Source organism: Leptodactylus fuscus, chromosome 2 (assembly GCF_031893055.1).
Source record: "Leptodactylus fuscus isolate aLepFus1 chromosome 2, aLepFus1.hap2, whole genome shotgun sequence".
Taxonomy (NCBI): Eukaryota; Metazoa; Chordata; class Amphibia; order Anura; family Leptodactylidae; genus Leptodactylus; species Leptodactylus fuscus.
In genome coordinates, this window is record NC_134266.1 from 269,411,796 (window position 1) to 269,438,167 (window position 26,372).

At 42.0% G+C, this 26,372-nt stretch overlaps 1 protein-coding gene across 6 annotated transcripts in view; it reads left to right on the forward strand.

Moving 5' to 3' along the window:
• The window catches only part of TENM4 (teneurin transmembrane protein 4), a 1,026,741-nt gene that overhangs the window by 264,844 nt on the left and 735,525 nt on the right, over positions 1 to 26,372 (forward strand). For all 6 annotated transcript variants that reach the window (XM_075266230.1, XM_075266232.1, XM_075266233.1 and 3 more), the window contains one exon: positions 9,653 to 9,766. In XM_075266230.1, coding sequence (XP_075122331.1) covers positions 9,725 to 9,766 — 42 coding nt within the window. In that variant the 5' untranslated portion in view covers positions 9,653 to 9,724. The remainder of the gene's footprint in view (positions 1 to 9,652; positions 9,767 to 26,372) is intronic.

Sequence of the window (26,372 nt, forward strand, 5' to 3'; positions counted from 1 at the left end):
GTACTCAAGAGCTGCGCGCACTATCCTGCTGGTGCAGTCACTGTGTACATACATTACATTACTTATCCTGTATTATACTCCAGAGCTGTGCTCACTATTCTGCTGGTACAGTCACTGTGTACATACATTACATTACTTATCCTGTATTATACTCCAGAGCTGCGCTCACTATTCTGCTGGTGCAGTCACAGTGTACATACATTACTTATTCTGTATTATACTCCAGAGCTGCACTCACTATTCTGCTGGTATAGTTACTGTGTACATACATACATTACTTATCCTGTATTATACTCCAGAGCTGCGCTCACTATTCTGCTGGTATAGTCACTGTGTACATACATTACATTACTTATCCTGTATTATACTCCAGAGCTGCACTCACTATTCTGCTGGTATAGTTACTGTGTACATACATACATTACTTATCCTGTATTATACTCCAGAGCTGCACTCACTATTCTGCTGGTACAGTCACTGTGTACATACATTACATTACTGATCCTGTATTATACTCCAGAGCTGTGCTCACTATTCTGCTGTTACAGTCACTGTGTACATACATTACATTACTTATCCTGTATTATACTCCAGAGCTGCGCTCACTATTCTTCTGGTGCAGTCACTGTGTACATACATTACTTATCCTGTATTATATTCCAGAGCTGCGCTCAGTATTCTGCTGGTGCAGTCACTGTGTACATACATTACATTACTTATCCTGTATTATACCCCAGAGCTGCACTCACTATTCTGCTGGTACAGTCACTGTGTACATACATTACATTACTTATCCTGTATTATACTCCAGAGCTGCGCTCACTATTCTGCTGGTGCAGTCACTGTGTACATACATTACATTACTTATCCTGTATTATACTCCAGAGCTGCGCTCAGTATTCTGCTGGTGCAGTCACTGTGTACATACATTACATTACTTATCCTGTATTATACTCCAGAGCTGTGCTCACTATTCTGCTGGTGCAGTCACTGTGTACATACATTACATTACTTATCCTGTATTATACTCCAGAGCTGCGCTCACTATTCTGCTGGTGCAGTCACTGTGTACATACATTACATTACTTATCCTGTATTATACTCCAGAGCTGCGCTCAGTATTCTGCTGGTGCAGTCACTGTGTACATACATTACATTACTTATCCTGTATTATACCCCAGAGCTGCGCTCACTATTCTGCTGGTACAGTCACTGTGTACATACATTACATTACTTATCCTGTATTATACTCCAGAGCTGTGCTCACTATTCTGCTGGTGCAGTCACTGTGTACATACATTACATTACTTATCCTGTATTATACCCCAGAGCTGTACTCACTATTCTGTTGATGCAGTCACTGTGTAAAATACATTACATTAGTTATTGTGTACTGAACAAAAATTTAGAAATTTTTACTTTCTTCAAGGTGATTACTAGACATTTTCTAAGCTGCAGAGTAGACAAGAAGCTGCTTAGTATTTGACATAGTGGGAGAATCAATTATTGGTGCTTAAGATAGTGCTGAGACTTCCTGCTCTCGTAAAGTGAGAAGAAGATATAGAAGTAGTGGGATTATGAAGGATTGGTACTTGAGATAGTGCTGAGACTTCCTGCTGTCATAGAGGGAGTAGTAGAAGTAGAGGGAGAACCCAGTACTGGTGCTTGAGATAATGCTGAGACTTCCTGCTGTGCTAGAGGGAGATGTAGATGTTCCGTTCAGCTTCTGTTTACATGCCTTCTGCAATCCTGTCATACTGATACACCTTGAACATTACAGTAACTATTTTAATAGAACAATGGGTTTGCTTTAGCAACAAATTCTCATTATTGACAGTGTGAGCCGTTTAATGTACAGCGCCTCCATTTGACAACAATTGGTCAGGTATCTGCATCACTTAAGGTTATATTCTTTCTCATTTTATTTCCCATAAACCTAAAAGGATTCGCACCGAGCGTCTCATCATCTTACAAATAAACAACATGGTGAATCTGCATATCTAGCCGAGCCTGAGTGATGAGTGCGGCCGACTCTGCAGCTTTATAGGGTGGAATATTAAGAATGACAGTGAGCTCCCTGAATGGACAGCTGGATATTCCTCAAGGTGCAAACGCGGGAGTATTAGACATTTGTCAAGCTTTATTTGATCAGGAAGCAGAACCATCCAGTCTGCTCACCTGGCCCGATCATTGGGATCACTCCTTGATTGATCCTGACAAGCAGATTATCACACACTTACACCCAGGCACTTTGCGGCATCGGGACTAGAGCGGGCACCACTCCACTGCTGTCCACACAGCTTAGGCGAATGGGTGAAATTTATCAATCAAATTACAATATATTTTTACAATATACATTGAAGGCCATATCAAAACTGGACAAAATTGTACCAAATTTTATTGGAATATGGGCAACAATATTAAGGCAGTTTCCTCTTCCTACTCAGAGATGGACAAACCTCGCGAGACTCTTTTGGCGGTCTGGTTTGTCATGTTCAGACCCCAGAGTATAATAAGTGGAGGCCATGGAGGTGCAGCAAGATGATAAACAGCTGTAGATACCCTGACTCACCTCTCCTGTGCAACAGGGGTGAACCTGTGGAGCGGAGGGGGCGGGGAAGAGCGAAGGGGGGTGTTGCGGAGCAGTGTTAGCAGGCAGAGAGCAGGCACGGAGAGGACCTGCTCTCTGCCTGAGTTTGAGGGGAGGCTGCTGGAGCAGCACTGCTCCAGCGGCCTCCCCAATCCACCGCTCGGTGACGCTAAGCCAGTCCAGGACAGCTTGTCCTGGACTGGCATAGGTAAGCAAAAATGCCGCGCCCTCCCTCCCCCCCCGGGGCCCTGACATAGCGCCGCCTGAAGCAGTCGCTTCAGGTCGTCTCATGGGAGGTGCGGCGCTGCTGGGCACCCACAAAGTACCCAGCATTCCCTTGACGTCCTCCTCAAGCCCTTTGCTGATGTCCATTAACCCAAGGTTACCAATGCGGTCTGTGATTGGGACCCCAGAGTAAAAGGGTAGGTTCACATGACAGAATTTGTACATGCCGAAACATTCAACTTCAGTCATTTAAAGCTTTTTTTGCTTGCCAAAATTTTGCTACGAAATCTGGAATTAGCAAATTCAGCTGGAGGAAAAAATCTGCAATGAATGGGAGGTAGATACAAGGAATATGCTGTACACCACAACCACCATGTATAGAGGCGTACATAGGCCCCGTTTACTAACATAGATGAACAAGCCAATTCATAATGAACCAGACTTGGGACAGATTTGGGAATCCACCACCATATCAGCATCAAATTTCTACATGTGAGCACCCCTAAATAGAGAGAAAAGGATCAATAGATGGTGAAGAGCATAGCCCTTCCCCTGGACACCAGGGAGTGACAGAGATGCTGCATACATGTGTATATGATGTATATATGTATATATGCCTCATAGAGACCTCTAGCTATATAATCGAGCTATCTTCTGTTATTAAATTCCCCCATTCTCTAATGATGAGATGACTCTGCTAACTCTGTCTAAGTCTACACAGCAAAGCCGATGGGTGAACTTCAGAAACAAGGATCTCTCATCCTACCGTGTTGACTTTAATGGCCAGTGGGAAAAATGGAAAACCTCAGGACTTTTTTCTTTTTTGGATAAGTTCAAAAAACAAAAAATTCAAAAAGAAAATTTGTAGTAAAAACCTAACCTAAAAAGTATCATTCAGAGGGGAAGGGACTACGCCAGTAAGTTACGGATGGGTCACCAATGTCACACATTTCCCTTCGGTTGCACATACAATTAATGCCGATCTTAACGATCCAGAATATTTTTCCTCCAAACCGTACAAGACAAATTTATAAATGAAGCCGGAGAGCGCGGGGAATATGTAATTCATGAGTCACGGATTTCTGTCACCATAGCGGTACAGCTTTGACAAGCTGCCTGCAAGTTTAAGAGAGCTCAAATATTGCAAAATCTCTAGATCATACAGTCAGAACCCGATAACACATGTAGATGGATTCAGCCAAGCTGAAGGCTCCGGCACTTAAGATTCAAAAACTCTCTCGCAGACATCCATTCATGTATAAATGGGATTTGGAATGAGCCTAGAAATGTGGTGAACATCTCCCATGTGCAAATACCGGCAATTGTAAACTTACCTTATAACAACTGGCCCAAACTGGTGTCAGAATATCAAAATTGCCCAAAAAGTACCCTTTACTCCAGCTTTTCGGCAGTTCTCAAACTGGCCTGCCGCTGAATTTGTTCTTCACACCGTGCCTGTGATTGTTCCGGAATTTCAGCAGCTCACTCGGACGCCATATAATGAGCGTGTTGTTGGCATCAATGATCTGCCTGCTCCGGCGTTTTGGCTGCTCTAAGAGGCTCTTGATGTCTAGCTTGCTCAATCCCCCTGAGCTCCGCTTGAGGAGAACTCTGCGACTTCTGGCTACCTTCATAGCTCTTGTTGTTTTAGAATTTTGCAACAAATTAGATTTTCTTTTTCCCAGCATGTTTAAAATTGGCAAACTGCCAATTTGGATTAAATGGGTTTTCTCATGTCTTAGCACTGGAGCAGATCAGATAATATGCAGATGCATGTACACAAGGGACTCAGTGTTATCTGTGTGTTTACATAGAGAGATAACAGACCTGGCTTTATCAGCCTGCTGCCAAGAACAGTGTAACATAGTATGTGAACATAAATTCATAACAGTCATGAAGCCAATTCATTTACCAGGATAAAAAGTAGCCTGTGTGTTAATCGAGGTTACAAACTATCTATGTGCCAAATTTCATCCAAATCTGTTTTTGTGTGTTCGAGTCCATCCAAACACACAAACTTTCACAGTTATAATATTAGTAAGGATATTCTTATTAGATTTTTTTAAATTTTGCATGCTTTGTAAACTTTTTTATTTATTTACTTTTTTATCTTTTGTTTTTCGACCCCTAGGGGATTTGATCGCACCTACAATACATTGCAATGCTAATGCATTGCAGTATATTGTAAAGTCTATTCATTTCTATTACATGCTGTGTATGGCAAGACAACTGATCTTCGCCCCTCAATCAAGTTCTAGGGGGTGACCATGACCAATATGGCGGGGCCCAGCTGGAAAAAATTTAAAAATGGGGTGGAATTAGAGTAAAAACTGCATTTGAGTAGGGTTGAGCCGATCTTGAGATTTCAGGATCGTTTTTAAAATCTGATCATTTTCCATCCGAACCCGATCCCGATCCCAATTCCGATCTTAATGCAAGTCAATGGGATTTTTTAATGATCGACAAATCAGATTTTAAAAACGATCCTGTTCACGACGCGGCGTGGAGTCCAAAAATTGAAAGCTTCAATTTTTGGACTCCACGCTGCGTAAGTGATTAAAAAATCCCGCGGCTACTTAGTCCCCACACACACACACACATACTTACCTCCACAGAATCACAGCCGCTCCCCGTTGTTCTCGGTCCGGTCCTCTTTCATTCACAGGCCTGCAGAGCGCCAAGCGCCCTCGCCTCCCAAGTTAGTGTTACTGATGCTAGGAGTAGGCGGGGCTTGTTGTGGCTTAGGAGAGTGTGGGCGGGTACTGGGAGGGGAGACATGAGTGGGGGGATAAAGGGGAGGCGGCGGAAGTAGGGCACTGGGGGAGGGCCGGGGCCGCGTGCAGGTGTGTCGCGCAGGGGGGCAGGGGTAGCGGACGAAGTCGCGGGTATTGCTAGTATATACTGTATATGTATATATATATATATATATATATATATATATATAATTTTTTTGCACACATTTTCCATATGTTCAGGTCTTCCATCTGAACCATTGATAATACGTGAAGAGCAGGCGATGCAGAGGAATGATAGAATCTGCTAATAAGATGCAGAGATATCCTCCCCCGCCAGGGCTGCCTGTAATATATTACATAGACGCATCTTGCTGGGAAAGTGTTAAAAACAATTGAAGAAAAGGTGACACAAGTGTGTCACATGCAGGCGGTACGTCACGGTGATAGATGGCGCTCATTTCATTATTTATCTTGTGTACACTAAATTACATGTTCAATGCAAAGAAGCCTTCCCGGACTGCGCAGAGACATCCATAAGCTCCCATGGATCACCATCGCTATCTATTGTTTTTACACAGTTCAAGGTGGGGGCGCTATATGGCTCCTCGCTTAAAATACAAAGAAGGAGATGTCCGGTTTAGAAAGTACATGTATTATCCTACTAAGAGAGTGCCTATAAAGAGCGTCTCTCACCCTGGAGGACCCAACATGACCATGTATTACATCTTCAGTAACAGCTGTGTGTAATACTTCATTTCTCCCTGTGGTGGCACTGTTCCACTGTACCAAGTTCTTTCCTGGATCACAGCTGATTGTTGCCACTTTCTGTGGTCGGACCAGTTCGATTGGTTCACCTGTTCCAAGACCTATACCTATGGCAGAGGGGGTCACTGAGATGGGCCCCACAGAAGGGACATTATATTGGATAGGGGCCATTTTACTATGTGATGGGCGACTGAACTGGCATTATATTCTAAGAGGGCCCCTTAGGGGACATTATACCGGGCCACATAGGGAACATTACTCTGAGTGGGGTCACCTAGGAGATATTATAATGTGTGGGGCCACTTAGGGGACATTATACTGAGACCACAGAGGGGGCATTATATTCTATGAGCGCCCCTTAGGGGACATTATATCGAAAGGGACCACATCGGGAACATTAGACTGAGTGGGGTCACCTAGGAGATATTATAATTTTTGGGGCGACTTAGGTGGACTTTATACTGAGTGAGACCACAGAAGGGACATTATACTGTATGGGGGTCATTGAGGGGGCACTTTGCTATGCGATGGACCACTGAACTGGCATTATATTCTATGAGGGCCCCTTAGGGGACATTATACCGAATGGGGCCACATCGGGAACATTAGACTGAGTGGGGTCACCTAGGAGATATTATAATTTTTGGGGCCATTATACTGAGTGAGACCATAGAAGGGACATTATACTGTATGGGGGCATTGAGGGGGCACATTGCTATGTGATGGACCACTGAACTGGCATTATATTCTATGAGGGCCCCTTAGGGGACATTATACCGAATGGGACAACATCGGGAACATTACACTGAGTGGGGTCACCTAGGAGATATTATAATTTTTGGGGCCATTATACTGAGTGAGACCATAGAAGGGACATTATACTGTATGGGGGGCATTGAGGGGGCCCCTTACTATGTGATGGGCCACTGAACTGGCACTGTATTCTATAAGGGCCACTATACTGAGTGGGGCCACTTAGGGAGCATTATATTGAATGGGGTCACTTATGATGTGTGGGGCCACCTAGGAATACATAACTGTATGTGTGGGGCCACTTAGGGGACATTATACTGAGACCACAGAGGGGGCATTATATTCTATGAGGGCCCCTTAGGGAACATTATACCGAATGGGGCCACATGGGGAACATTACACTGAGTGGGATCACCTAGGAGATATTTTAATTTTTGGGGCCACTGTTTGAAGGGCACAATGGGACTCAGTAGGAATGGATGGGCCAAAGGGGACTTGGGCCACTACATTAATCCATTTTCTGTAATTTGGGAGGTGTATCTAAGTGGTGGTGACGTAGGGGGCACCAGGGACATGTCTAAGAGGTCACGTCATAGATATCTATTACTGGGGAATTTTTTAGATTTAGGGGGAAATGCCCTTTAAATCCCGGTTCTATCTCTACACTATGTTCTGTATTAAAACCCCCCATAATATTAAACCCATAAATCTTCCCAAATATTAATATAAGAGTCTCCGGATGGCGCATAAAATATTGTATCTCTCAGCGTATGGAAATGTAAGATTTATATATTGGGAATGTATACCACAAGGTAATCACACCAATAGATTTCATTCCTTGTGCAGGCGGCCGACCAACTAGAGCGGGGAATCTATTATTCATGAATTCATTATATATTGATATACGTTATAAAAAATGGCGATGTTTGGGGACGGCTGATGCTCAGGAAGCTGAATTACACAGACGCGTCTATATTTAGACACACTCGACAATAACCTTGGACTCGGGGGAAAAAAAAGTGTAATATTCGCAGGAAATCAGCCGGTTCACACCGTGTCTATCAGGAATTTCTGACAAGTAACATGGCAAAGCCTTAACACACAACTCTAACCTAAAAGTTGAAAAGTTGCCTCCGCTAACAAGATCCAAAGTTCACCGGGGTCAGGTGAGATAGGAAAGGGCCTGCAGGGCATCAGCAGACAGAGAATACCATACAATACAAAAATAATGGTATTGGGGGGAGGGGGGGTGTAGGGTCACCAACCAGATGCAGAAGAGCTGGGACAGAAGAGGTTAATGAATGGGCCGCTGAACTGAAAGTGGGCTCTAGTAGGCATGGCAGATTTGAGGGATATAGAATCCTCTGGTTTCGCTTCATTGGACACAAAGGGTAACTTTAACACATAGATAGGTTGCTGTCACGAGAACCAGCATATCACCCCAGCCCTGCAGATAGATAGGTTACTGTCACCAGAACCAGCATATCACCCCAGTAACGGAGATAGATAAGTTACTGTCACCAGAACCAGCATATCACCCCAGCCCTGCAGATAGATAGGTTACTGTCACCAGACCCAGTATATCACCCCAGCCCTGCAGATAGATAGGTTACTGTCACCAGACCCAGCATATCCCCCCAGCCCTGCAGATAGATAGGTTAGTGTCACCAGACCCAGTATATCACCCCAGCCCTGCAGATAGATAGGTTACTTTCACCAGACCCAGCATATCACCCCAGCCCTGCAGATAGATAGGTTACTGTCACCAGACCCAGTATATCACCCCAGCCCTGCAGATAGATAGGTTACTGTCACCAGGACCAGCATATCACCCCAGCCCTGCAGATAGATAGGTTAGTGTCACCAGGACCAGCATATCACCCCAGCCCTGCAGATAGATAGGTTACTGTCATCAGAACCAGCATATCACCCCAGCCCTGCAGATAGATAGGTTAGTGTCACCAGAACCAGCATATCACCCCAGTCCTGCAGATAGATAGGTTAGTGTCACCAGGACCAGCATATCACCCCAGCCTGCAGATAGATAGGTTAGTGTCACCAGGACCAGCATATCACCCCAGCCCTGCAGATAGATAGGTTAGTGTCACCAGGACCAGCATATCACCCCAGCCCTGCAGATAGATAGGTTAGTGTCACCAGAACCAGCATATCACCCCAGCCCTGCAGATAGATAGGTTACTGTCATCAGGACCAGCATATCACCCCAGCCCTGCAGATAGATAGGTTATAGTCACCAGAACCAGCATATCACCCCAGCCCTGCAGATAGATAGGTTAGTGTCACCAGAATCACCATATCACCCCAGCCCTGCAGATAGATAGGTTAGTATCACCAGACCCCATATGATCTGTGTAATGTATCGTGTAAAGTAAGAAGTAGACAGTGGGATAGGCAAAGAGGGGAGTCACTGAAACACCAATGGGCACATTTACCAACACTAGCGTTCCTCGCAGAGGTAGAACTAAGTTTTGTTTCAGCTTTATCCAAAAATCTTGCCTTATTATTTAGATCTTGTGTGTTCTGGATCGAGTATTAACCAATTGCAAATCTTTTTGTTCCATAGATTTCCTTCTAACTTTTCGACGTACGAGACAACGTTACATCTTGGGTTGGATTTAAAGTTTACACAAAGTCAATGAAAACTTTGGAAGCCTTCCCTGACTTTTCCCAAGGCGATGTAAGTACCTGCTGATCTTACGTGGACCTCTTGGGTTCTGTTGACTGGTGGATGTGCAGATTTTGGAGGGGGGTCGTGCGGCGGCTCCACCTGATTGATTTTTTTTCAGCTATCGTATCCTTACATGAAATGTCATTGCGTCTGTACTGAGCGCCGTGTACTTATTCACCCCTGTCTGCCGTGTTATCAGGGACTCTCTGTCTCTTCCATCGGGTGCTATTTCCAGGTTCGGAATCTAGACAGTTGTCATGCTTGCCGGATCTCTATTTCAAGGGAGATAATTTAAATTGTGCTTCCCCTGACATTTTGGCGAGTTTTCTGTGATGTGGATGTCTGCGAAAAGACAAGGATTCGCCTTCTGCTTAGATCTTGGAAAAAGTTTACTTTTTTATCTTTGTCTCAGTATTTTCTTTTCTTTTTGGAAAGAGCAGTTTGATAAAATATGATGTAGTATTTTCCAGAACCTGAGCTTCTTCTAGGGTGTCTTATCAACACTGAGATAGGGAGAGTTATGGCAGACGCTAAGATGATTCTCTATGGCAAAAAATAAGGAGCTAAAACAGGTTCTTCCTGTAAAGAATGCAGGGAATTGTCATATTACTCTTTAAATCTTACTGTATGGTAGAGACTGCTCCTCAGGGGAGGGGCCTATGAAAGAAGAAACCACTTCTCTTTTTCATTGTGGTTTCTGATTAGATCTTTGAAAAAGTTATCTTTTTTTCCTTTGTCTTAGTATTTTCTTTTTTCATTTTGGAATACGTGGTTTGATAAAATATGTTAAAGTATTTTTAAGAACCTGGGCTTCTAGGGTGGGGTCTGATCAAAATTGAGATAGGGAGTGTTGTTGTGCACAGTAAAAAGATTCTCTAAGGCTGAAAATGAGAAGCTAAAACAGGTACTTCTTGTCAAAATTTCAGGGAATTGTCATATTACCCTTTGAGTCTTGCTGAATAGTTAAGACTTCTCCTCAGGGGAGTGGCCTATGGGGGAAAAAGTAACCACTTCTCTTTATCATTGTGGCTTCTGCTTAGATCTTGGAAAAAGTTTACTTTTTTATGTTTGGCTCAGTATTTTTTTTTCTTTTTGAAATGTTCAGTTTGATAAAATATGATGTGTTATTTTGCAGAACCTGAGCTTCTTGTAGGGAGTCTTATCAAAACTGAGATAGGGAGAGTCATTTCTCACACTAGAAGGATTCTCTATGGCAGAAAATAAGGAGCTAAAACAAGTTATTCCTGTAAAGAATGCAGGGAATTGTCATATTACCCTTGGAGTCTTATTGTATGGTTGAGACTGCTCCTCAGGGGCGGGGCCTATGAATAAAGTAATCGCTTCTCTTTCTCATTGTGGTTTCTGATTAGATCTTGGAAAAAGTTAACTTTTTTATCTTTGCCTCTCTATTTTTTTTTTTTTTTTTCATTTTGGAATATGCAGTTTGACAAAATATGATATAGTATTTTCAAGAACCCTGGCTTCCAGGATGGGGTCTTATAAAAAATGAGATAGCTAAAGTTGTTGCGTACACTAAAAGGATTCTCTAAGGCAGAAAACGAGGAGTTAAAACTGGTTGTTCTTGTCAAGAATGCAGAGAATAATCAAATTACCCTTTGAGCCTTGCTGAATGATTGAAAGCGCTCCTTGAGGGAGGGGTCAATGAAAAAGTGGCCTTCTTTTCCTCATTGTGGTTTCTGTTTGGATCTTGGAAAATATTTTTCACTCAGTCCTCTGCTTGAATTTTTATTTTAAATAGAGCTATACTTTTTTTTTTTTTTACTTAGAGTGAGTCGTTTTATAAAAAGTATTATTGACAATGCTAATTTATTTATTTTTTACACAATATTTGGCCTATTTGCGCTGAGGGCCGATCTTACTGTGAGAGTAGTTGAACAGGAGAGCTGAGCCAGATTCTTCCATTTCAGGGTGCAAGTGGTCATATCACCCCTCTTATAGGTCTTAGTGAATAGTTGAATTTTCTCCTCAGGGGAGGGGAAAATGTAGCAAGTAATAAACTCTTTCCCTTCAGATCTTCTGCTTGGATTTTGAAAAAAAATATACGGTAGGTTTTTTTTAAAAAAAAAATCTGTATTTTCCTATTATCTACAGTTTTGGCTTTTGAGAAGAACATACAATAATGACAATATTGAAAAGTGATATAGTATTTTACATGTTTACATTTCAATTACCAGCACAAGAACCTATCGTATCTAAGATATTGAGAGTTCCTATGTCTGCTAAGCGAATCCTAAGTGAAAAGGGGCAACTACAACAAGGAAACTAGGTAGAAATTGCCATGTTGGCCAACTCAGACTTTGCTGAGCCACTAAGAGTGCCCCTCAGGAGAGGGACTAATATAACAAATTGTACCACCCACTCCTTTTGGATTTTCTTCTTGAATCTCAGGAAATAAAGTTACACTTAGAGCGAATTTTGTTTATTATCCTCATGGTTCCTTGATAGACCAAGGTGTCCATCTCCCTCATGGGTTGTATGACCTTTCTGGTTGACTCCACCCATGAGGAGTCACAACTGTAAGGGCTGCCTCTATTCAACCATGGCCCACGATCAGCAAGAATAGACCTTCATGAACAATCTAAGAATTGTAGTCAGCTAATTCTAGGGGCCTGGACCACGAGGGTTTCTGCTGAGTGATAGTCACCACACCATCCCCTGCTCACTTGGGACTGAATTATTATTCCTCTTAAATAAAATTACCATTTTATTGAATCAGGTTCACTTTGTTTTTTCAAGAGCCTCACCGGCAGCTTGTGATTTACATCAAAACTACGCCGGCTGGAGCCTCGGCACAACTGAGGTTTAAATGAGGTCAGGTACAATTGAGGCACGTGGTGAAAACTTACTCAGGATTATGCATAGAAGAAGCGTCGAGGATCGCGTCGGGGGAATCGGCTCGGAACATTTGACCTGAGAAAAAAAAATATTTGAGTCTGCAGGGTTACCGTGAGGCTAATTATCTTGTAGTTATTTCTACTCTCCGTAACCCGGGAGGTCGGGAAGCAGATATGAGAGGAGCCATCGGCCTTTCAAGGCAAATTATCATTCACTTGTCGGAACTTGTACCGGAGCGGAGGGGAATGCAAATAAGACTCTTATCTTAATGCAATTTTAATTTTGTACAATTGTCCCTATAGTGACCGCGAGGGCTCTTATATACATAATGCACCTATATTGTATTGTCTTTGGAATCTTTTGGAACCATTTATTGGGTATAAATCCAAAAAAATAGCAATTGAGAATTCAGAATTTGCCCAAAAGTCCAAATTACTTGGTGGCCGGATGCGTAACTTGAAGCTCCTGGATAAGATCTTTAAGAGAGTCCCCAACAACAGGGCAGATAGTCCCTTGGGTCCCCTCAGGCTCTCTCCATGCCCTGTGGCCCTATCTCTGAAAAGTACAACGTTCCTCAGTGTTGCCCTCGGGCAGTGTGTTAGTGCCAAGGCGCATGGCCATGGGTTATGGCCCCGGCCAAAAGCAATGGGATGACCGTGTGAATGTTTATAGTGGATATGATGTCTTGTTCGTGTTCTCATTGGCCTGGCTTCTCTGGAGGACCATGACTGTGAGCCGTATGGTGAGCATCTACTCTTTATATAGGGGAACCACCATCACTTGATCATCACTGGAGGTTCAACTCCCGGGATCCCCTCCATTTCCTAAAGTGTAGGTCTATCGCATGACTGCCCATAGACCCCTTCATAAGATGCATACGCGTGTATGTGCGTGCATGCCCACGCATGCGCAGTCGGCTCTGCCTAGGCCGGATGCCTAGGCAGAGTGAATTCCACCCGGAAGAAGACGCGGGGATGCAGCGTGGAGAAGATTTCGGAAAGGTAAGAGAAGAACCAGCGTTGATTGGCAGAATGTATAGCACTCTGCCAATCAACGCTGGTTCTGCATCGAACATTAAACTTCGAACAGCGAGTAGTGTTCGATCGAGTACGAGTATTTCGAATACCGTAGTATTCGATCGAACACCTACTCGATCGAACACCTACTCGCTCATCTCTAGTCACAGTCTAGGGCCAGGCCAGGGCTACCAATTGAATGACTTCAAAAAGTTGGCAAGTATGATCTATACGGCCTACAAGAGGCATTTTTGGGAGCGTACAGGAACCCGCACAACCTCAAAACCTATAGGGAAACAAACGCACCGGGTGATGAAATTCAACATGGCCGCTTCTTTTTTACCCTGACAATATCTGTCCATTCCGGGGGAAGTCGAAGGATTAGTCTATATTAGTCAGCGGACCTTCCAAACTCAGCAGGTTTGCCTGGCATTTCTCCGTGAATTCTGGCGGTTCTTGGCGTTTTAAATGGAAAAAATTGCCAAGTATGTTGTAAATATAGCAGTCAATCTTGAATTTCCGGTGCATGTGTTCAACTTGAACAATGATCTGCGTGAACGTGCGCTAAAGAAGGAGTCGTGTGTGGGGTCAGACGGCACAGGATTTGTTTGCTGCTTGTCCCCTGGTACATAAGCCTGCACAGGACCTGCGTCCATCATACGAGTTATTTTATAAATAAAGCTATTCGCAATGTTATCGACGAGTTACAAAGTGTCCATCCCCTTTAATACGTGAAACGTTTTTGAACTCTGACAACCCCAGGCGAAGAGATTTCGGATTCCGAGCGCAATGAGATATAAGGGATTTATAGCGGCCAGGGACGGAAAAGAAAGAAAATTGTGGAATGTTAATCTCTGGGCACGACGCAGATTAGCGCGGTTTGGGGGCGATTGTGCGTTGTGGGGAAGGATTCCGACTCCGTAAATTCCGGTCTCTGTAGGAATTGGATTTATTTTCTTTTTTTTCCCCTGGAGATTATCATTTGTAGGGTCTTTAGTCTCGGGAAATGATTGAATTCTCTGAGCTCGGTATTTTTCGAGATGAAGCCGAGGGTGATATTAATGAGGAGAGATGTAGCAGAGCTTAGTATGTTATTCAAAGGTTCCTGCTGGTAACTAAGATCAGATGGAATAGGGTTAATTGTGGTTACATCCCTATATAGTGAGCCAATAAACCTACTCAGCTCTGCTACATCTATTGAAATTGCCTCTGCTGCACCTAAAACATTGAGCTCTGCTACATCTAATAAGATTCGTCTGCTGTATCCAAAATATCCAGCTCTGCTACATCTAATACATTTAGTCTTCTGCACCCGACACATCCAGCTCTGCTATACCTGAAACACTCAGTACTGATCAACATAACTCCACTACATTTAATAAACTCAGCTCTGCTACACCGGATAACCTCAGACGTACAATAGTTATAGTGTAATAGTCAGCTCTGCTACAACTACTACGATATAGACAAATTCTGCTCTGCTGCACCTGAACCTGTTACATGTGACAAACTCAGCTTTACAATATCTATTCACCTCTGCTATATTGGCTGTACTTGTCTGTGTTACATCTGACAAATACAGTCCTGCTGCACCTGAAATACTCAGTTCTATTGCAAAAGCTGGCAAACTCAGTTCTGCTACATCTAGTAAATTCTGTATCTAAGCAACTCAGCTCTGCTACATCTGGTAAATTCTGTATCTAAGCAACTCAGCTCTGCTACATCTGCTAAATTCTGTATCTAAGCAACTCAGCTCTGCTACATCTGGTAAATTCTGTATCTAAGCAACTCAGCTCTGCTACATCTGGTAAATTCTGTATCTAAGCAACTCAGCTCTGCTACATCTGGTAAATTCTGTATCTAAGCAACTCAGCTCTGCTACATCTGCTAAATTCTGTATCTAAGCAACTCAGCTCTGCTACATCTGGTAAATTCTGTATCTAAGCAACTCAGCTCTGCTACATCTAGTAAATTCTGTATCTAAGCAACTCAGCTCTGCTACATCTAGTAAATTCTGTATCTAAGCAACTCAGCTCTGCTACATCTAGTAAGTTCTGTATCTAAGCAACTCAGCTCTGCTACATCTAGTAAATTCTGTATCTAAGCAACTCAGCTCTGCTACATCTAGTAAGTTCTGTATCTAAGCAACTCAGCTCTGCTACATCTGCTAAATTCTGTATCTAAGCAACTCAGCTCTGCTACATCTGGTAAATTCTGTATCTAAGCAACTCAGCTCTGCTACATATGGTAAATTCTGTATCTAAGCAACTCAGCTCTGCTACATCTAGCAAATTCTGTATCTAAGCAACTCAGCTCTGCTACATCTAGTAAGTTCTGTATCTAAGCAACTCAGCTCTGCTACATCTAGTAAATTCTGTATCTAAGCAATTCAGCTCTGCTACAACATTTATGCCAGCTAAGCTATACATGTTGCATCTGATAGATCCAGATCTGTGGCCTTTTATTGCTGTTTGTGATCCAGCCGAAAAACAGATGTAGCAGAGCAGAGTTTGTCATCCAGTACACTGTAAACTTAGCCCTATTGCACTTGAAAAACTCTGCAAAAGTTGTGTGTTAGCTTCCACATACTCAGCTGCACTACATCTGATCACCTAAGCACTGCTACAATTGACAAACTCAGCTTGCTATACATTTGTTGCATCTAATAAACTCAGCTCTGCTGCACCAGATATTCCAGGCTCTGCTGTAACTGGATATCATTTGTATGTTTTGGGGTTTACAACTCATCCCTTTAAGTTTAGAACCAATATTCTGTTCCCCTGCATAGACATATCCTTAAAGGGTACCTGAGTTTTCATGGAAAGCTGTAATACGTGCAGGGTCCTGCTGGGCAGTCTGTCCTCGGGCTGTATCAGACGTCATACCCGGCGTCCTATCTGTTTTTCCTCTTCTAATAGCCCCATTATGGCTGCAGCACATTTTCCATGTATCTGTGATGCAGGGAACATGTATAGTACAAAGGAGTCTTTCCCCTCTCCTATCTATTATTACTACTACTGGTTTCTTTATGTGTAATTCTGCCAGGAGTAACTGTAAAATATCAAACAAGAAAAGCCCAAGTCACCATACTATAAGAGATGCAGAGACAATGGACTGCAAATCCAGGAAATGATGCGGCTAAAAAGATCTCTGATACAGAAAATGAGAATTTTGAGAACAAAAAGGAAAGCTGCTTACTGTCTATGACTAACATCCCTTCGCCAATAACACAAGCAGCTAGTCAGAAGTACATAGACTCGTGTTACACTGCGACAAGCTGCAGACTCCTCTCTGCGCAGTGTACAGGTATGCTATGTGGAAACATGCCAAGGCTGTGAAGATAGACCTGCCCCTCTCTTCTCTGCTTGCTGTGTTCCTGTCTTGAGCCTGCTGGTTCCTAAAGACAGAACTTACGTAGTAACAGGGAGCGAACAGCAAATTAGCAAGAAGGGAGACACCTAGTGGCCGGAACTATAAGGAGGTTTTTCAGGCAGAAAACAGCAACATTGTTAAATAAGGTGCAATAGATTTTGTACTCCTGAGCTCCCTCTAGTGGCAGAGAGTTATATCATGTATTATTATGTCTATGCAGAGGGTTTGGGGTGCATTTACTTTAAGTAAAATGTAAAAACCAATCTCTAGCTTTCTCTCCCAGGCCTCCATCTTTAATAAGTTTTTACTATTTTTACATGTGATGTGTGCGGAGCTTTACATATTCCCGACCAAGATCACACAGGAACGGCCGGCGGTATTACAGACGCACAAAGGAGACGCGCTAATACCGACTGCTGAAAAAATGACTTTCCTAAATCTTCTAGATATGTTATAGTCGGATAAGGATTATGGTAATCCGCCCGGCAGCTGATCGGCTATAGGCTCAATGTATTCATGGCGGGGGAGCGCGGCTGTCTGCTGCCGGTGGAAGTAAGCAGCCCCCGAGCCGTGACTCTGACTCCTGTATACGGGAGGGGGCCAAGAGATCACCGATTTATTGTGTATACACAGAAAGAAACTCTTTAATCTGAAATCCTATAATCCAGAAAATCTGATAATCCGGTGCTGGACGGAAATATAAAGTGGCTATTCACGAGACCCAGTAACTCTGTGACTGGGGCGTCATGTATGTGTAATGTAGAGACCGCGCGTGCCAGGGAGGTGAAATAATACCGCGAGGATCCGTCATATACTGTATATAGAGAGAACGGCTGCAAATATTATCTATCTATCTATCTATCTATCTATCTATCTATCTATCTATCTCCTATCTACCTATCTGTCTATCTATCTATCTATCTATCTATCTATCTATCTCTATACTGTGACATCACTGTATTATCCTGTACTGTGACATCACTGTGTGTATTATCTCTGTACTGTGACATCACTGTGTGTATTATCTCTGTACTGTGACATCACTGTGTGTATTATCCTGTACTGTGACATCACTGTGTGTATTATCCTGTACTGTGACATCACTGTGTGTATTATCCCTGTACTGTGACATCACTGTGTGTATTATCCTGTACTGTGACATCACTGTGTGTATTATCCCTGTACTGTGACATCACTGTGTGTATTATCTCTGTACTGTGACATCACTGCGTGTATTATCCTGTACTGTGACATCACTGTGTGTATTATCCTGTACTGTGACATCACTGTGTGTATTATCCTGTACTGTGACATCACTGCGTGTATTATCCTGTACTGTGACATCACTGTGTGTATTATCCTGTACTGTGACATCACTGTGTGTATTATCCTGTACTGTGACATCACTGTGTGTATTATCCTGTACTGTGACATCACTGTGTGTATTCTCTCTGTACTGTGACATCACTGAGTGTATTATCTCTGTACTGTGACATCACTTAGTGTATATGTATGGTATCTGGTTAACAAGCTCCAGATGATCCCTTCCAGAAAGGGTTAAGTAGTGTAGATCTTCCTGTAGCGTCTGGTAGGACATGTATTGGATGTAGATGGGAGATCTTACAATGTAGACATAGTGATAAAACCTCCATCGTCTGCCTGATGTTACTTAATCCAGCTGCTGGGCGTCCTCCTGCGTTACAGCCGGGATTATATCTGGAAAAAGAGATCTTTTGTTGAAAGTATGGTGTGAATTATTCAGGCAGGGCCCGGCCTTCCCTCTATATACAGAGCTGCACAGATAATGTATCCGGACGACTACAGCGACCATGGCACAAATCACAAGACTGAATATCTGTAACCCCAAGGAAGGAACCTGTAAGTAAGGCTGCAAGGAATATCACTGCTGCTAACATTAGGCCTAGCATCCTGGTCTAACCTGGGTTTCTCCTGTATATAATTATATATGTACAGCCGGTATAACCTGGGTATATACTGTATATAATTATATATGTACAGCTGGTATAACCTGGGTATATACTGTATATAATTATATATGTACAGCCGGTATAACCTGGGTATCTCCTGTATATAATTATATATATATACAGCTGGTATAACCTGGGTATCGCCTGTATATAATTATATATGTACAGCTGGTATAACCTGGGTATATACTGTATAATTATATATGTACAGCCGGTATAACCTGGGTATCTCCTGTATATAATTTTATATATACAGCTGGTATAACCTGGGTATCTCCTGTATATAATTATATATGTACAGCTGGTATAACCTGGGTATATACTGTATATAATTATATATGTACAGCTGGTATAACCTGGGTCTCTCCTGTTTATAATTATATATGTACAGCTGGTATAACCTGGGTAAATACTGTGTATAATTATATATGTACAGCCAGTATAACCTGTGTATATACTGTATATAATTATATATGTACAGTCGGTATAACCTGGGTATCTCCTGTATATAATTATATATGTACAGCCGGTATAACCTGGGTATGTACTGTGTATAATTATATATGTACAGCTGGTATAACCTGGGTATCTCCTGTATATAATTATATATGTACAGCTGGTATAACCTGGGTATATACTGTATATAATTATATATGTACAGCTGGTATAACCTGGGTATATACTGTATATAATTATATATGTACAGCCGGTATAACCTGGGTATATACTGTATATAATTATATATGTACAGCTGGTATAACCTGGGTATCTCCTGTATATAATTATATATGTACAGCCGGTATAACCTGGGTATGTACTGTGTATAATTTTATATGTACAGCTGGTATAACCTGGGTATCTCTTGTATATAATTATATATGTACAGCTGGTATAACCTGGGTATATACTGTATATAGTTATATATGTACAGCCGGTGTAACCTGGGTATGTGCTGTATATAATTATATATGTACAGCCGATATAACCTGGGTATCTCCTGTATATAATTATATATGTACAGCTGGTATAACCTGGGTATATACTGTATATAATTATATATGTACAGCTGGTATAACCTGGGTATCTCTTGTATATAATTATATATGTACAGCTGGTATATCCTGGGTATATACTGTATATAATTATATATGTACAGCCAGTATAACCTGGGTATCTCCTGTATATAATTATATATGTACAGCTGGTATAACCTGGGTATGTACTGTATATAATATATATGTACAGCTGGTATAACCTGGGTATCTCCTGTATATAATTATATATGTACAGCTGGTATAACCTGGGTATCTCCTGTATATAATTATATATGTACAGCTGGTATAACCTGGGTATATACTGTGTATAATTATATATGTACAGCCAGTATAACCTGGGTATATACTGTATATAATTATATATGTACAGCTGGTATAACCTGGGTATCTCCTGTATATAATTATATATGTACAGCTGGTATAACCTGGGTATGTACTGTGTATAATTATATATGTACAGCTGGTATAACCTGGGTTTCTCCTGTATATAATTTTATATGTACAGCTGGTATAACCTGGGTATCTCTTGTATATAATTATATATGTACAGCTGGTATAACCTGGGTATATACTGTATATAGTTATATATGTACAGCCGGTGTAACCTGGGTATGTGCTGTATATAATTATATATGTACAGCTGGTATAACCTGGGTATATACTGTATATAGTTATATATGTACAGCCGATATAACCTGGGTATCTCCTGTATATAATTATATATGTACACCTGGTATATCCTGGGTATATACTGTATATAATTATATATGTACAGCCAGTATAACCTGGGTATCTCCTGTATATAATTATATATGTACAGCTGGTATAACCTGGGTATATACTGTATATAATATATATGTACAGCTGGTATAACCTGGGTATATACTGTATATAAATATATATGTACAGCTGGTATAACCTGGGTATCTCCTGTATATAATTATATATGTACAGCCGGTATAACCTGGGTATCTACTGTATATAATATATATGTACAGCTAGTATAACCTGGGTATATACTGTATATAATATATATGTACAGCTAGTATAACCTGGGTATATACTGTATATAATTATATATGTACAGCCGGTATAACCTGGGTATTTCCTGTATATAATATATATGTACAGCTGGTATAACCTGGGTATATACTGTATATAATTATATATGTACAGCTGGTATATCCTGGGTATATACTGTATATAATTATATATGTACAGCCGGTATAACCTGGGTATATACTGTATATAATTATATATGTACAGCTGGTATAACCTGGGTATCTCCTGTATATAATTATATATGTACAGCCGGTATAACCTGGGTATGTACTGTGTATAATTATATATGTACAGCTGGTATAACCTGGGTTTCTCCTGTATATAATTTTATATGTACAGCTGGTATAACCTGGGTATCTCTTGTATATAATTATATATGTACAGCTGGTATAACCTGGGTATATACTGTATATAGTTATATATGTACAGCCGGTGTAACCTGGGTATGTGCTGTATATAATTATATATGTACAGCTGGTATAACCTGTGTATATACTGTATATAGTTATATATGTACAGCCGATATAACCTGGGTATCTCCTGTATATAATTATATATGTACACCTGGTATATCCTGGGTATATACTGTATATAATTATATATGTACAGCCAGTATAACCTGGGTATCTCCTGTATATAATAATATATGTACAGCTGGTATAACCTGGGTATATACTGTATATAATATATATGTACAGCTGGTATAACCTGGGTATATACTGTATATAAATATATATGTACAGCTGGTATAACCTGGGTATATACTGTATATAATTATATATGTACAGCCGGTATAACCTGGGTATCTACTGTATATAATATATATGTACAGCTAGTATAACCTGGGTATATACTGTATATAATATATATGTACAGCTAGTATAACCTGGGTATATACTGTATATAATTATATATGTACAGCCGGTATAACCTGGGTATTTCCTGTATATAATATATATGTACAGCTGGTATAACCTGGGTATATACTGTATATAATATATATGTACAGCTGGTATAACCTGGGTATATAATGTATATAAATATATATGTACAGCTGGTATAACCTGGGTATCTCCTGTATATAATTATATATGTACAGCCGGTATAACCTGGGTATCTACTGTATATAATATATATGTACAGCTAGTATAACCTGGGTATATACTGTATATAATATATATGTACAGCTAGTATAACCTGGGTATATACTGTATATAATTATATATGTACAGCCGGTATAACCTGGGTATTTCCTGTATATAATATATATGTACAGCTGGTATAACCTGGGTATATACTGTATATAATTATATATGTACAGCCGGTATAACCTGGGTATATATTGTATATAATATATATGTACAGCTGGTATAACCCGGCATCTTGTATGTAGCCTGTTCTTGTACCCTGTGCAGACTATGCAGTGGTCTCTGTGCAGTCTCATTGTTTGGATGATGATGTCTCTTCCTATACGTGCAGTGCCATTTGTATAGCAGACCTGGAGAGGTTTCGGTGACCTCTGTAGTTATTTGGTATAATGACAATAATTACCGCTATAATACTTCTTATTAAGCCACTTATAAAGTCAGACATTGAGAATAGTTCCAGAGTGCCCCAATAGACAGTGATACCAGAGTGCCCCAATAGACAGTGCCACCAGAGTGCCCCAATAGAGAGTGTCACCAGAATGCCCCAATAGACAGTGCTACCAGAGTGCCCCAATAGACAGTGCCACCAGAGTGCCCCAATAGACAGTGCTACCAGAGTGCTCCAATAGACAGTGCCACCAGAGTGCCCCAATAGACAGTGCCACCAGAGTGCCCCAATAGACAGTGCTACCAGAGTGCCCCAATAGACAGTGCTACCAGAGTGCTCCAATAGACAGTGCTACCAGAGTGCCCCAATAGACGGTGCCGCCAGAGTGCGCACAATATACAGTGCAGCCTGATTAATAGCTCCAGCATAGTGCCCCATTATTAATAGCACTAGTGAGGTGCCACCTGATAACTATCAGTATGCCTCCTTACAAAGAACAAACAGTCCATCACTATGCTTACTGATCAGTGCCAACATGCTGCCCCCAACATGGTATTGCTAGCAAGGTGCTTCTAGATGCAGAGTGCCAGCCGTGCCCCATAACAAGCAGTGCCCAATGAGTGCACCCATAACCTTTGCCATCAGAGTGCCCCCCACAAATAACAACAGCATAGTGCTGCCCCCTAGTGGCAGCTGTGATCAGTCCACCTTCCTATTCCGCTCAGGTAAGGATCCTCCGTGTCCTGCACTCCCGTAAACCACATATGAAAAATAAAACTCGTAGATCATTTTTTCTTTTCGGCGTTGATGTGAAAGAATAAGTGCGAGAAGCCAAATATAAATGAGGAGCTTAAACATCTCCTACTTGTGGCAAACAATATCAAAATAAATGTTCTGCCGTCCTGTAACTGGGAGCATTACAAGAAGGAAGCCTGCCACCGCCGCATTCATTTCCATGATGAATCTGCGCCTGCCAATGCCCAAAAATAATAGGATTCTTCCAGAGGCCATTATTTCCCCGCTGCTCGGCCATTTACTACGTTTTATATACTTACTCCATTTTGTTAAAGTGCCGCGCCAGTCACAAGTGATATGAACATGAAGAGAATAGTCGCCGACTAAAGTCTATTATATGGGGAGCGCAGGCTGCAAAACACCCGGCGCTAAATAGATCTTTTATATTCTGAATATCAATCCCATCATTCCTCAGGGTAGAGCATGCAGATTATATTAGTATGGGAGGAGCTTGTACTGCGCTCTATGGCGCCCTCTGCAGGGGGGTGGAGTTGGTGCAGGCTGCAAAGTGAAGAGAGAAGGGGGAGGAGTCAGAAAATAATCTGTATGAGTATATATTAATATAATAATAATCTATTTCCATTGCTTTAGTGACACCTTCCTCCATGTATCCATTATATACATACGGTATATTCCTCCACTTTAAGGGGTTGTCCACAATTTAGTGCAGGGTGGTCAGGGTGGGTGTAAAATAAAGATAATAACATACTTACCCACCCCCAGCGCTTCTTTGTACAGTCCTGGTTCTCTTTCTCTCACTAGAACGGAAGTGGAACTGATCACATGACCACTGAGACCAATCAGAAATCGGTGATGTACGTGAGTGATGTCATCGGTCCCTCCCTTAAAGAGATCCTATCTTAAGAAAGGCTATTCTTCTCCTACCTTCCGATGTCTTCTCCGTGCCACCGTTCACTTGAAATTCCGTTTTTTCTCAGTATGCAAATGAGTTCTCTCGCAGCACTGGGGACGGTCCCCAGCGCTCAAACAGCACTGGGGGCGTCCCCAATGCTGCAAGAGAACTCTCTCCATCTTCTTCTGGAACGAGGTCTTCTTCACGTCTTCTTCCGGCGGTTTCTTCTAACTTCTAGGCCTCGAGCCTAGGGCAAGCTGACTGCGCATGCCCACCGGCCATGAGAAAAATGGCCACTTCCTATGCTGTGTAAGCGGCCATTTTTCTTGTGACCGCGAGCATGCGCAGTCGGCTCACCCTAGGCCCGAGGACTAGAAGTTAGAAGACGCTGTCGGAAGAAGACGCGGTGAAGACCTCGTTCCAAAAGAAGATGGAGGAGGCACTGGAGATTTCTCTCGCAGCATTGGGGACGCCCCCAGTGCTGTTTGAGCGCTGGGGCCCGCCCCCAGTGCTGCAAGAGAACTCATTTATATACCGAAAAAAATGGGATTTTAGGTGAATGGCAGCGCGGAGAAGACATCTAAAGGTAGGAGAAGAATAGGCTTTCTTAAGGCTATTCCTACGCGTTAGTTAGAAAAAAATGTGTTGGAAAGATAGGATCCCTTTAATTATGTTCTGGTATATTCACGGGGGCTGATGGGCTTAGAACGGGGTGGGGCATGTGGGGTGTCAGGTGTGTTACTATAACCTTTATATATAGAGAGCTGTATAGGTCATGGGTGTCTTTAATCCCTGGTGACAACTCTGCTTTACTATGTAGAGGGATAACATCAGTATCCCCCTTGTCTATCGGATTAATACTATTATCCCTGGTGTCTAGTGGGTCAGTAATAATATCCCTGTAGGCCCAGTGAGACAATCTCACAGCAGAGCTCAGGGCCTAATTGGTTAATAATTGTATCCTTGATGACCATAATTCTTCAGCATCTAGAGGGTTAAAATCTGTATCTTTGTTGTTTAGTGGATTGTTATCCCTGCTGTCTAGAGGGTCCATAATGAAATCCCTGCTGGCCCAGAGGGGCAACCTGAAAGTCTACGGCCTAATGCAGTGTTTCCGAACCAGGGCACCCCTGGAATTTGGCTGATAATGGCTGATATAGGGAGTCTGTTACCTCTGTACATAAACACAGACCTAAAACGGAAAATACTGCAAACTGACTCTTGTTCCTGTAGCATGTAAATTTGGGATTCTCATCAAATCCAGCCCTGCTACATCAGCTTCATATTGTGCATCTTACTGTGCTAATTTATGTACAACCGTCCCTCATTGACTACAAACTTGAACTGCTATAAAGAGAGCTAGCAGAACAAGTGAAACCCCGCCCACCAATGTACCAATAAAACCAGGAAGTGAAGAGAGCACACAGCATGCAGGTTGCTGAACAAGTCATTTGGGAATACCCCTTTAACTTTTTTATTTTTTCACTCACAGAGACCGATGAGGGCTTAATCTTTGTGGGACAAATTGAGCTTTTTAATGGTCCCCTTTAATATTTTGTACAAAATACTGCGAAGTTGGCAGATTTATTATTATTATTATTATTATTATTATTACTACACTATAGTGCTGCCTTATGGGTGCACAATAACCCGCTCCATTCTCCATCACCTCCCCGGCTGAGTCTACACATGATAGTCCCCACGGATTATGGTTTTCGCTCTCCATGTCAGGCTGGCGTCGTCCGTGCTGAGGTTTGATCACGGTTACTTAATGATGTGGGAAGCCGGAAAAAAAAAAAGTTTTCTTTGGGGAATCAGATTAATTAATCCCAGAGCGAAAACACAGACGGAAGGTCAACTGCAGTGATGTAAAGGTGTCAGGACGGAGGCCGCAGCCATGACTGCGCTCTGACAACGTCCTCACCGCACAATCTGCTCGGGCGCTCGGCCCGCGGTGTAATGTGTGAGATTTATTGGCAGGTTTTATCATTCTGGTGACCTTCATATATGTGTTATGGAGTAAGACGGTCTCATATATTGGGGATTATTGGTGATGGCAGGGACGCAATGTACATGTGCAGG